A 12,769-nucleotide genomic window follows, 5' to 3' on the forward strand; every position below is an offset into this window, starting at 1 on the left:
CAACCTCTGGACACGCAGAGGCTGAGCAGGAACCTTGCTCCACGGCAGCAGCTCAGTCATTGCATCCGCCTGGGAGGAACAAGGACCAGCTCCCCGCTGCCCAGCTCACTCCCAATGTTGAGGGGGGTTTTCTGCACATCCTGACCCCTGCGGCATCATCCACAGCCGGGAACAGGACACGGGGAGAACGGGGTGAGGCTGCGGGGTCCGTGCTCCCCTTTTCTGGGCTCTGTGAATGTGAAGGGGACCCCGTCCCTCCGCCCCGCGCTGGGGCTGCACTCACACTTGGCGTGGCGGTCGCAGAGCGCGGAGGTGCGCATGTCACACAGCCGGATGGTGCCTTTGCTGCTGCTGTAGACGAAGGTGTTGCAGTGGTGCGGGTGGAACTCAGCAGCTGTGATCACCTCCGTCAGCTCTTCCATGTTGGCTGGTTTGATGTCCACGATGTCTGGCAGGGGGAGTCAAGGAGCCCCCTGCAGCGCAGACCCCGCAGGTCCCTGAGCACCCTCCCGGGAGAGCAGCAGCAGCGTCGGGCCCCAGCCCGCACCAGCGCAGGGCAAAGCCCACCTCCACCACACTGCTGTTCAAGCAGGGACCATGTACCCTCTGTACAGCCAAGGCCCGACTCTGCCGATTCACCCTGAGCCAGAGCAAACATCTCCTACTGCAGGAACACAAAGCCAAAACCCGGAGCACAACGACCAACAGGAACTGCCACAGCCCAGGGGTGCTGCCGGGGACGTGTCGCTTCCAAAACGTTCCTCGCGCTCAGGCTTGGTGAAGCACCGGGTGGCCAACTGAGCTGGCCCTGCGGATGGTGCCACAAGGACCTCCACAGCCCCGCAGAGCATCCCATTGCTGCAGGGGATGGATGACAAGGATCCACCCCGGCCTGGCACCCACAAGCAGTCACCAGTGGAAGCAGCTTCAGGTTGTATAGTGCAATCCAAACACCCAGCATGGGGCGATTTACCCACTGCAAAAAGGGGGAGAAAGAAACAGCAGCTTTCCTGACCCCCTGGGAAGCAAATTAAGAACCTGCTGTTCCCGGCAGGACAGGAATTAACAGACAAAGAACGGATTTCTGCCCCGGGGGGGGCATTTCCAGCAGCCCCAGGGCACAGCCTCTGAGCGGTCTCAGCCCGGCTGCGCTGCGGATCAGCAGCAGAACCTGGGTCCCAGCTCAAGCCAGGCCTGAGCCAGGGCACGGCTCCGCAGGACAGCGCCCGCCCCCTCTGATCGCTCCTTGGCCAAACTCCCTGAGATTTCACCCAAATTCAGTGCTCCTCACGTTCTTCCCCAAAACACAGGCACGCTGCAGCCCCGCTTGGCCGTACCAACAGCCACGCGCCTCTGACTGCTGAAGCCCTCTCATGTGCCTGAATGTGCCCCATGCCCCTTGGGGACTTCTCAGTGGGAAACACTATAAATATCACCCATGATAAGCGCCCTGTTGCTGTTATTTCTGACGTGGCTGTTACAAGGGTGACTGGCAGGGCCTCGCTCCTACAGCAGTGACTGGCAGCCCGTCACCTCGCTGCAGGGTATAGCAGAGACTGCACAATTAATATTGGCTCCCTCCATCTTCCCCAAGGCATCTGTCTGCTCCATCACGGGCAGATGCTGCTCCCGCCCGCCCCACAGCAGAATTCAGAGCTGTGTCACCAGGCTGCAGGCAGCGCGCCGAGGACGCCAGATGAGCCCTGCATGGGCAGGCAGCGGCTCAGCTCGGTGTGACCCATGTCCTGCCGGCGGCACAGCTCAGCCCAGCAGAGATGAGAGGGAGGGGCCTTGGAGGTGATACCCGGAGACAGGGGTTTCAGATGCTCTGCAGTCAGATGCACGGTGAACAGCACTGGTTTGTACTCTGACCCCTGGGAGCCTGCCAGAGGGTGATGCTGCACAAGGAACCGCGACCGGGGTGCAAGGACGGGACCCCATCGTTCTCCCACTGACACGTGCGCGTATCCGGGCTCCCAGGGCTCCTACACCCGCTCACCAGCCGAGGCACCTCCCGCACTCCCGCTCTTGGCCGGGCTGTGGGAGCTGCGGGGTCACGCACCAAAGGATACTAAAACTTTGATTTGTGATTTCAAAGTTCCACAGGTTTATCCTCAGGTCATCCGCTGACATGTAGGTCTCGTAGTCGCTGTTGACGGAGATGGAGTTGATGTGGTAGGTGTGCGCGTTGGCAAACACCCGTCGGGGGGTGGCCTCCACCATCAGGTCCATGGGCCGGAGCACCGGTACCTGTGACGGGAGGCAGAGCATCAGCACCCAGGGACGGGTCCCGCTGCCCACCGGACCTGTGCCAGCACCCGGCACGGGCGGGCACCGGCTCCACCACAGTGGGGGCCCGCAAGCGCCTGCTGCCTGCTCTCCATCCCCCTGCCTCTGTTCATGCCCTCACCGAGGAAAGCCAGCAGCTGTGTGCAGGCATGAGCAGGACAAGCAGACACAAAACCTTTCGCCTTTGAGAGAAGCACCAGTACGGCTTGGTCGCAGCAAGGGCCCCGTAAACCAGGCTCAGGTCTGTGCTGCAGCGACTGCTCCTTCTTTGGGAGAAACAAACCCAAACCCACTTCTGCCTTGTTTTGTCACTGTTAACCAGTGAAATTCCTGCCAGAGGCATTTCTAACAGCCTCGTACGTCTTGAGAGAGCCAGGGCAGCACAGTTTGCTGTGAACTTTCTTTGCATTTGCTTCACAGCAAAGTGAAGGAGGTGAGAGATGAGAAGAGACGGGGAAAGGAACGCAGGGGGGCAGGGACAGATGGGGAGACCAGAAAGAGAGCGATACGTGTTTGCCTTCAGATTAATAAGCATAACTCTTGTAAACAGGGGATTGAGAGGTGCTGTAAGAACAGGGAACGCGAGGCGCGGTGCAAGTAATAGCTTCAGACAGGGCGCTCTGGAGGCCGCTGAGTGCTCCCGGCGGTGTCAGTCAGTGCTCCCGCTCGGCAGGAAGCTCTTCCCTCAAGCTACTTCATTACCGTGTGTATTATCTGCGCGCTGGGACTGTGACAGCCAGCGCCAGCGACACCAGAGCACAGGGGCTGCAGCGCGGAGCCGGAGCTTGATGTGACGAGCCCGCCTGCTAACCCGGGCTGACACAGGCAATGATGCAGCGTTTGCGCTGACGGACTCCGCTCAGCCGCTGGGGACGGAGCTGCTGCGGTCAGAGCGGCACAGCCACGGCACAGTGCGAAGGGAAAGAGCTCACGGTTACACCGGGCCGTGCCCGCACAAAACCAAGTGCAGCGAAGGCAGGAGCCCAGCACCTCACTGCACCGCACCGCACCGCACTGCACCGCGCCAGGGGCAGCCGGGACTGAGACACAGCAGCGTGGGCACCAGCACCTTCCAGCAGGATTCCCTGCCCCAGCCACGCGGCTCCCACTGGCATTGCCATGGCAATCCTCAACAGCACAGAGCTCCGCAGTGCATCCCTCCTTCAATTACGGAGCCAGCCTGCAGGGCAGGCTCTGGTATTACATACACCCATTATTAAAGGGTAATTCAGTGTAACAAACCGCATCAAGTACATAGAAAGGCTGCCAAATAAAATAAACCACTAATAAATTAAATTACTTCTCGTTTTCGGGGCGGGGGGGAGGATGTCAGTCATTTCTCATTTAAAACAAAATATGTCTTCATTTTTCTCCCTGTCTTTTAGCAGGCAACCCCTTCAAAAGAGCTGGTCCCACTCATCCAAAGTGCACATGACACTCGATTCCTCTCTCCCTGTCTGGCCAAGGCTTCCCCTTTCCTCAGTTAGGTACTAATCCTGCCTTGAGCTGTAAGATCCATCTCCTGGGTGGTGGTGGAGTGGAGGATCCAGGGTGCCCTCGCCCTTCCCTACCACCAGTGCTGCCAAGCGGAGGACCACGGTGCTGTTAGCACCACATCAGTAACTGCTGCTGCTTCTCTGCTTTGCTCCCTGCTCCCATCAGCTTTCCCCTTTCATTGCCTGTCATGCTGACTGTCACCAAATGCTCCCTGCTCCCCGGGGTGGGGAAAGCTTCTCATAGCAGAGCTCCTTCTCGCTCCCAGTGCTGTGATGGATGTGGTGTGAAGGGATGCAGAGGTTTGGTGCTCCTCAGGAAAACCTCAAGTCAATACACAGGGAAAAGGATGAGGCCTCAGCTCCCAGCCGTGTGCTCACCTCTCACAGGCACAGTCCAGCATGTGCTGGGTCTGAGCTGCCCATTACCGGGCTCAGACAGTGACCGGTCACCCCAGCACAGCCCCGCAGCGAATGCAACCCAACACACGCATCAAGGCAAAAGCGCCCAGGCTCTGCACCTCTGCAGGTACCTGCTCTGTTCAGCGGGACTGGCAGTACCGATTCCCCTGCGACCTCACGATGCTGTGAACCAGTGCTCAGGGCAGAGCTTTCCTTCCTCCTCCCGCACTTACAGCAGGGCAAGCTGCCCTTGCTGGCGTGAGGCACCAGCCCCAGCAGATGCTGGCTCCGCAGCCCCGGCGAGCAGCAGGATTTGTCCAAGTGGGATTAGCCACAGCCGGAGCCCAGATTAACCCCATCCTTGGTTCTGCAAGAAGGAAAATGTCATCTGGTTCCCGGCAAATCCGAGAGCAGAGCTGGCTGCTCAGCGACAGACCCAGGTTCATCACCTGCTCCAGCAGCCGAGCTCCTCTGGACATGCTCCCCGGTGTCTGTTTCTCACCTACAAAAGGCACAATCTGCAACCAGCGCTGCCTGCACGTGAATAGTTTTCAGACAAAATGCACAGCAAATGCCATTTCCATGGCAGACAGACAGTTTCAGGCTCTTCAGGATTTTGTCTCATTGGACCTTCCCCATGACGTGGGGAAAGGACCTTCCCATGGAAGATAAACCCGCTATCTCATTACCAGTCCATGTAGCTGATAGAGCTTCTGGTTTCATCTCTTCCCCAGAAATGTCCCTCCCTAAGCCTCACACTAACACCGCTCCTGTCGCCCGTCACTGAGCCTTTTCATACAGTGAAGTAAGATTAAGCCTGGAGTCTGTCCATGGGCCAGCTGCTGGAGCCATCCCCACAAACAGCCCAACACCAGGGCCCGCTCACAAGGGGTTTCAATGCAGGGATGAGCAAGTGTCCTTCCACACAGAGCCTCGATCCCCCCAGATTTCCCGGTCTCTGCGTGCTTTCATAGCGTGATAGGATTTTTTGCTGTTTGTAACTGAGCACTTGTCCTGGTTCAGCTCCTGCGCTCCAGCACTGCTGTCGCCACCTGCCCCTCGATTCCAACACAAGTTTGCGGGAGCCTCAGAGAACAAAGAGAGCATTTTTCTTACCTGAAGTTCAAAATCCTGACCCCTTTATGCCAATCTCATCAGCACCGCACACCCCTCAAACTTGTGATCCCTTGAACAGATCTGTATTAACTTATTTCTCCCTCTGAAAAAGAGCCCGTGTCAGTAAAATCCCACCAGGCGGATGACCTTTCCCAGCAAAATCCTGCAGAAGCAGAGCCATGTTCCCAAACACACATTCAGAGCAATCCAAAGCCGCTGGATAATTCTGCTGGCACATTGTTTTTACAGCACGTCTAGACACAGATACCAGCAGTGCAATTGCTGTGCAAAAAGAGATGGAGGGAAATATTGGAAAGGTCAATTCTGGTCACCAGCATTTCCAGGCGAGTTTACAGCTATTCCAAGGATGAATTACGAGTTTTCACCAGAAAAGGAAGAATTCAGCTCTTGACCTGGGAAAAACAGACAAATGAGAAAAGAACCTCAAAGCTGCTCACCACAGCTCCCAGCATGTGCTGAGCCCAGCACTGCACTGCCTGGGCACAGGGAAGGCGAATGTTGCACCCTGAGCTGCTCCAGAGCAATGTGAGCAGCTCATGGAACTGGGAAAACCCTTTGTTTTTAATTTCCATGGCAATGATCTGATGATGATCATTTGAAATTGATTAGTTCTGCCATGTGCATTTTATAGCCCAAAGAAGCCAAATGTTTCACATTACCTTGTCATTTAAATGATAATGCTCCAGAGAATGTATACAGGGAAAAGAGAGACAGATCTCTGTGCCGGGACTGAAATGCTGCAGCACAACCCTCCTTCTCCAGAGCATCCTACTTCCCTTTCCCATCACACAGCCTCACTCAGGGCTGCCCGCTGTGTGCATTGGATGCTGTGGACACACAGCACAACCTCCCCGGGAAACTGCTCCAGGAAATCCCGGTGCTTTGGCAAAATGGGAGACCCAGACCCACACTTCCGATGGATTTTGGGACCGGGTGAAGCGGCAGCTCTCAGCCAGTGCTCGCTTTGTGACAGCCACAGGCGCCAAGCACCGGGCACACCGACACTCATGGCACCCGTGTTGCACTTGGCCGGGGGGGGCATTCCTCACCCAGGGGGGTGTCAGTGCAGAGCACAGAAACCCACCCCTGCACCATGGTCACCTCCTGGGTCCTCCACAGCCGGGTGGGACAGGGCCCTGCTGCCCAGAGCAGCTGGTCCTGGGCTCGATGGGGGCACTGCAGCCTGTCTGCAGGGTGCTGCCTTCCTTACACACATTTAAAATGCTCGGGACAGAGGTCAGCTGCCCGGCGCTGGGAAAGTTGTTCCCAAATGGGGTCCAGGGTCCCCTGGGTTTCCCTGGCACAGAGAGGGGAGAAGCGAGAGCCCTGACCTGAGCCCTGCCAGCCTCGGCTGCTCTTCCCGCTGTGGTCGTAGCTCAGGAGAAGGAGACGTGATGGACTACAAGGAATCCCAGCCTGGCTTGAGCACCCTGTGATGGGGTCGGTATGGGGGAGGATGCACCCCAGTGTTCCATCACAGCCTGACCTGCTGGGAGGGACCAAACAAGCACATCCTCTATTTAGAAGGATTTTAAGTCTTGGGTATTATTTGTGTTCATTATTTCTTGCGTACACCCCATGGCAGAGGTACGGCTGTACACCGACCAAGGGGCACTCGAGAGCTCACTGAGGCTGCTAAATGAGGCCTAAGGGCTGCAGCTATTAGACTGGAGGCAACCCAAGTAAGCAGAGCTCTTCTAATGACAGCACAAGCCTTACTTTACAGTCTGAGCAGAGTTAAATATTCCTTCTGCTCTATGTGGGTTAGAAATTTCTCAGAGAACAATGCTCATCAAGCACATTAAAATAGTGATGACGAATGGGTAAGAGATGCTTGCAGCAAGGCGGTTTTAACACCTTTTTTTGCTCATCTGTGGTTGAAAATTAAACTGTGGATAGACGTAGCTTTACTCCAAAGCAGGAGCATCACAGGACAATTAAAGGTCAGAGATACACCAGGCTGCAGCAAAACGGGTACAGCAAAGTAAATATCTGTCTAAGTAAAATCATCAAAACTTCAGATCAAACCAGGGCTGGTGGAAGACTCCTCAATCCTCCGTCCTCAGGGACAGCAGGCGCTGTGCAGGCAGATACTAACAACCATAAACGCTGAGCACTTACACCGTGTTTTACCTCTTCCCGTTGCCATGAGGCAGGAGCCACGTGTTCCCACCGGAGCGTGGGGAATCGCAGCACCGTATCTCAGGGCACAAGGGAGCACACCCAGCTCCTCCAGCATCAGGAAACGGACTGAGAGCAAACCAAAGGCTGCAACATGAGGCAGACAGGGGACTCCAGTAAGCAGTGTCCAGCGCTCGGATGTTCCAGTGCCAGTGGGACGGGCTGGGTGCCCTCCACACTGCCCAGGATGGCCCCAGCCCTGCTGGCAGCAGCTCTGAACCCTGCCCCTCTGCAGGGCAGCGGCTGCCATGGATGGCGACGGTGGGATTCAGGCCGAGCACTTGCAAACCCCTTCACTGATTTTCGGCTCCGCTGCAGCCCTGCAGTCACCAGCTGAAGCAACGGGATGCGGTCAAACGCAGTCGGCTGACACCACCAAGCAGCAGTGAAGATGAGCAGGATGATTACCTGCTTTCATAACCACGCCACCCCTGCGCTCCTCTGAGGTGTCATCACCCTCATCATGAGCTCCCATTAACCAACTGCTGCTTCCCAATGGCAGGTCTGGGATGGAAGCCTCACCACCAGCTCAGCATTCCTGCACCCACCCGGCCCTCAGCCTTGTGAGGGTTGGTAACCCCAGCTCTGACATCCCAATGATGAGCAAAGTCCATCAATGGGCTGTGTAGGCAACAGGGTATCAGGCTGAAATGCTGCCTGAAGCATAACAGCAGATACATTCATACAGGAAATGAAATGTTTTCTTGCTCTGTAAAGAAAAATGCCTGCCAGCCACCAGGAGCAACTCGGTACGGAGATGAGAATTAACTGCCTGTCTGGGGCTCTCAAAGGTTTCATCTGCAAAGGAACAGGCAGCCATAAAAGTGAGCTGAGGGTAATTGTAGCAACATTTATATACACACAAATATAAACCCCCTGAGCACTCAAAATGCAAATTCTAAGAGGATGTTATTAAATTACAAGGTGGTCTGGGCTGATTAATGCCATCACAAAATTCCTGCGCACTTGTCACTTCTAGGCTATGGGTTCAAGGGGTTATTGCCAAGCAGAGGGGAGCACGGCTCCTCCCTGTTTGCAGAGGGGCAGCTCACTGCTTGAGCCATGCACCAGGGGTCTCCAGTGCTGCCTGCACCCAGTGCCTGCATCCGCTGCCTGCATCCCCTGCCTGCACCTACTGTGCAGGACCCCACCTGAGCTCTGGTGGGATTAGCAGTGCTCCACCGCTTCGGGCCGGAGCTGGCTCTCTCCATGCAAATCAGAGCTCATAACCAGCTCTCCTAGGGAAGAGCAAACTTAATGGCACTGCTGGCCAGGAGCTGTCAGCTCCGGGGGCTGCTGGGCAGACAGGCGCTGCCATGCCCCAGTGCCTCCCCCTGCCAGGCTCCCCGCAGCGGCTGCGTTAACGGGGTCTGTGCATCCATCCCCCCTTGCAGTAAATGGAAAACGTAGCCCTGGGTGTTTACATTTGATTCAGGAGCTGGTTTTAATCTCCTTAGGCTGGGAGGAAAACTCATTTAGAGAAGGTACTTATGCTCCCCAAGCAGAAGTTGCAGTTCTAAGTGCACTAAGCAGGGAGAGCCTGTTAACTGTCTCCTCACCGGGATGCGCAGGGCATGCAGGGCACTGCAGCAGCACCAGCACTGGGCACTGGAGTACCTGACATGACACAAAACGGGGCGCTCAGGGGCACAACTGCCCAGAGCCAGCACCACTCCAGCAGCAGCTCTACTCCTGTGCCCGCACACCAAACAAAGCTCTGAAGCAGGGAGCAACCCCTGCCCTCTGACATTGACCTGCCACACAGGATGGCATTACCAGCGACACAGCACACAGGTGACACCACCAGCAACTTCACAGAATCACAGCCTGGTTTGCCCTGGAAGGGACCTTAAGGTCCCTTAAGCTCCTCCAGCTCCAACCCCCTGCCACGGGCAGGGACCCCTTCCACTGGAGCAGCTTGCTCCAAGCCCCTGTGTCCAACCTGGCCTTGAGCACTGCCAGGGATGGGGCAGCCACAGCTTCTCTGGGCAACCTGTGCCAGGGCCTCACCTTGGTTTGACCCAAGACACTGAAGAAAAGGCTCCTTCACAGCCATGATGTCCCCAAACTCACCCGTAGCATGGTGATCATGGAGGGGTCTCGGAGACGGCCGTCCTCATCCTTGAGGTTGTATCCCTCCGGTCTCTTGTCCCGCTCACTGACTTTCCATAGCTTCACAGTCTTATCTGTGGGCAGGAGAGGAAACAGTCACAGCTCGGCAGACTAACACCCCATGGACACTCAGGATGGTTTCTAACAGTGGAATTCTGCCCTATTTCTCCCCCTCCCTGACCCCTGCTCTCTGAACACCCTGCAGCCATCCCTGTGGATGCCTGCATGGAGAAGCATCCACCCACCCTGTGCCGCAGCCCCTGGGGAAAGAACATCTGGGTTTGCTCTGAGTAATGGTGTTTTCCTTCCCCTCTCCTGGCAGGGGCTCCGGCAGTAGTTTATCATCACTTCCACCAGGTTTCATACACAACCCTGCGATCCATCTTCATTTTCTCCTTTCCATGGCAATTCCAATAGAGTGCCATTAATTTTGTTTTTATTAACCCACTTTACTTCAGGGGGTTCTGCGTATAATGTTAGTTTAACAGTAAGAACAAAGCAAAACAGCATAACATGGGAGCATTTCCAAAAGAATCATTTTTATAACCTGCTAGCATATGAAACACCACCCCAAATGGAGAGATAATATCCCTGTTAATCAAAAAACTATTTAAAAACCCAATTAACAGAACATTATGCTCTATAATTAATATTCATTGCATTTCAATGTTCCCCCCCCCCCCCGTGTGTTTCATAAGTCTTTGAATTTCATTACAATGATCAATAGAGTCAATCCTATAATACAAAATAAGTTGGTTATGGAAGATAATTAGACCCCTCCTTTTCCTCTGAAATAATCAAGTCACATCCATCTTTAGGTGCCATTCATCCCAAGCCATATTCCTGGATCCTCCTGGTATTTATCTGACCATAACAAGGAACCGCTGAGCTGAACGAGCCGCGGCAGCATTGGTGCATGCCCAGCGGCCACGTACCATTGGTGGAGAGCAGGAAATAGGCTGCGTTCTGCTGCGGGAGCCATCGGATCTTGTTGATCTTCTCCTCTATCTCCAGACTCTTTAGGTAATCGAACTCCGGCTCGTGGCTCTGGAAGGTGCTGTAGACATTGTACTCTCCCCTGCGATGGGGCTGGTTTTTGCTCTGCAGTAAGGGCACAGAGAAGGATTTAAAGCACAGGGAGCAGGAGAACGTCCTGTGTGGACTCTTTGGGTCTCCGAGGTTTGTTAAGTGACAGCGAGTGCCTGGTCACGGTGACACAGCACAGGTCCGAAAGCCAAAGGCATGGCCTCTCCTGCCCATGAACGGAGCAAGAAGGGAGTGGGAACAGAGGGAACCACTGCCAGCACACCACCTGCATGGGATAAGCAGCGTCTGCCCCATGGGGGCACAAATACAACATAGCTGTTAGCTATGGATGGACGCCCCTGGCATGCTCAAATGCACCAGAGAGCTGCAACCCGAGCAGAGGGATGCAGGCAATGCAACATGGCTTTGGAGGGTGTTTTGCAGGATGGAATCTGGACCTGCTTATGTTAACGGTCACTTTTCAGTTTGGAGTCTGCCAGGAGAGATCTGAGGTTAGGAGTGCCACAGATGGATTAGGAAACAGCAGGAAGCTTCTCTTAGGAGGATGAAATGGGCATTTTGCATTCACTGGCACTTACCTCCTGCTCACGTTGAAATATTACAACACGGCCCCCCTTGTCCCCTGTTGCTAGTAGTTCTCCAGTGTGGTTAAATTCGACTGTGGAGATGATGTCAGCTGGAAAGAAGACAAAGACAATTTAAGTAAGCACAGACTGGCTTTCGCAGGTGTCTAGGAAGCACCATTCCTTGTTCAGCCACGCACCCTGACAGCACTTCGTTCCTTGCAGGATCTCCATGAATCCCCATTTTTCTGTTGTCTAGGATAATAACAATGGCCTCAGCATCTTGCTGTCAGGAACCAAGACCTGCCCGGCAGGGACTGGGCAGGGACTGGTGCTGGAGGCAGAAGAGGGAGAATCCAGGGGCTGGTAACTTGTAACCGCTTTGATCCGCAGCGTTTGCCCCTGGGAGCTGCTCATGGTGGGATTTATCTGGGCTATTTTTAGAAGCGTGTCAGGGGTTAATTCCACGGCAATTGCTGCCCAAGTGGTGGCAGCGCTGCCTGGGGGCAGCTCCACCAGCCGGGGCAGGGGAGATGCGCTCTGCTCACAGCCAGCTCGCTCCTGCCGCAGCCGCCGGCAGCCGCCAGCCCTTTCCCCCCTCATTCCTGCAGCCCACCAGCACCACCGGCAATGGCTCCCCGGAGCCCTCGGAGCACCGCAGTGATTCCTCTTGTTTATTAGCTCTATCACGTGCCAGCAGAGAACCAGGTAACCTGAATTGCCCCTTTTCCCTCCTATGGTTTTTGTCCCTCTTGGATATATACTGGGAAGTTACCAAAGCAGATGAGAAAAGATTCAGTTCAGAGATGCACAGCCTGGCAGCTGCTGAGAATGCTCCTGAGGGTCTGGCTCCAGGATGTCGGCCAAGCACCCACCAAACGCATGCCCTGTGCCATGGCAGATCCCAGACCAGGAATCTCAGACCAGGAATTTCAGACCAGGAACCTCAGAGGAACTCCCATGGTGCAGGCTCCCCGGAGCAGCACAATCTGCACCCCAGGATGGTGCCTCAGCCATGCCAGTTACTCCAGCAGGTCTGGGGATCAGAACAGCCTCTGTGGCAGCTAAAGCCCAGCAGCCACCTCATCTTAAGATACCACTGCTCACTCACCAGCACACACCACTGCGCACCAACACACACCACTGCTCACCAACACACACCACTGCTCACCAACACACACCACTGCGCACCAGCACACACCACTGCTCACCAGCACACACCACTGCTCACCAGCACACATGGCTGTTCATCGGTGCATCGCTACTTACGGTACATATGTATCTGGTTTGCACTATTTAACCCTCTCCATCACCTGCTGTTGCTTTCAGGTCATTCAGCTGCCCATGATTTGGCAATAACTGTCCATGCTGCAATGAGGCCTCTGTCAGATGGCGACAGCACCTCCTGCATTGCCCATTCAACGGATCATGGAGCCAGGCACCACCAGCATCCTGGTGCCACCCCAGCCCCACCACCCGCTCACTCTGCTCCTGCGGGGAAGGGGATGCAGGCCCATGGGACCTCCTGGACTGGCTACTGGATCA

General features: G+C 55.4%; 1 protein-coding gene across 2 annotated transcripts in view; it reads right to left on the reverse strand.

Annotated features, from left to right (window-relative positions):
• Window positions 1-12,769, reverse strand: part of PPP2R2B (protein phosphatase 2 regulatory subunit Bbeta) — a 57,206-nt gene that overhangs the window by 4,466 nt on the left and 39,971 nt on the right. For both annotated transcript variants that reach the window (XM_065690877.1, XM_065690878.1), the window contains exons 2-6: window positions 11,240-11,337; window positions 10,550-10,715; window positions 9,576-9,688; window positions 2,073-2,250; window positions 284-448 (exon numbers count right to left, since the gene is read on the reverse strand). In XM_065690877.1, coding sequence (XP_065546949.1) covers window positions 284-448; window positions 2,073-2,250; window positions 9,576-9,688; window positions 10,550-10,715; window positions 11,240-11,337 — 720 coding nt within the window. The remainder of the gene's footprint in view (window positions 1-283; window positions 449-2,072; window positions 2,251-9,575; window positions 9,689-10,549; window positions 10,716-11,239; window positions 11,338-12,769) is intronic.

The sequence above is a fragment of the Lathamus discolor genome, chromosome 10, assembly GCF_037157495.1.
Source record: "Lathamus discolor isolate bLatDis1 chromosome 10, bLatDis1.hap1, whole genome shotgun sequence".
NCBI lineage: Eukaryota > Metazoa > Chordata > Aves > Psittaciformes > Psittacidae > Lathamus > Lathamus discolor.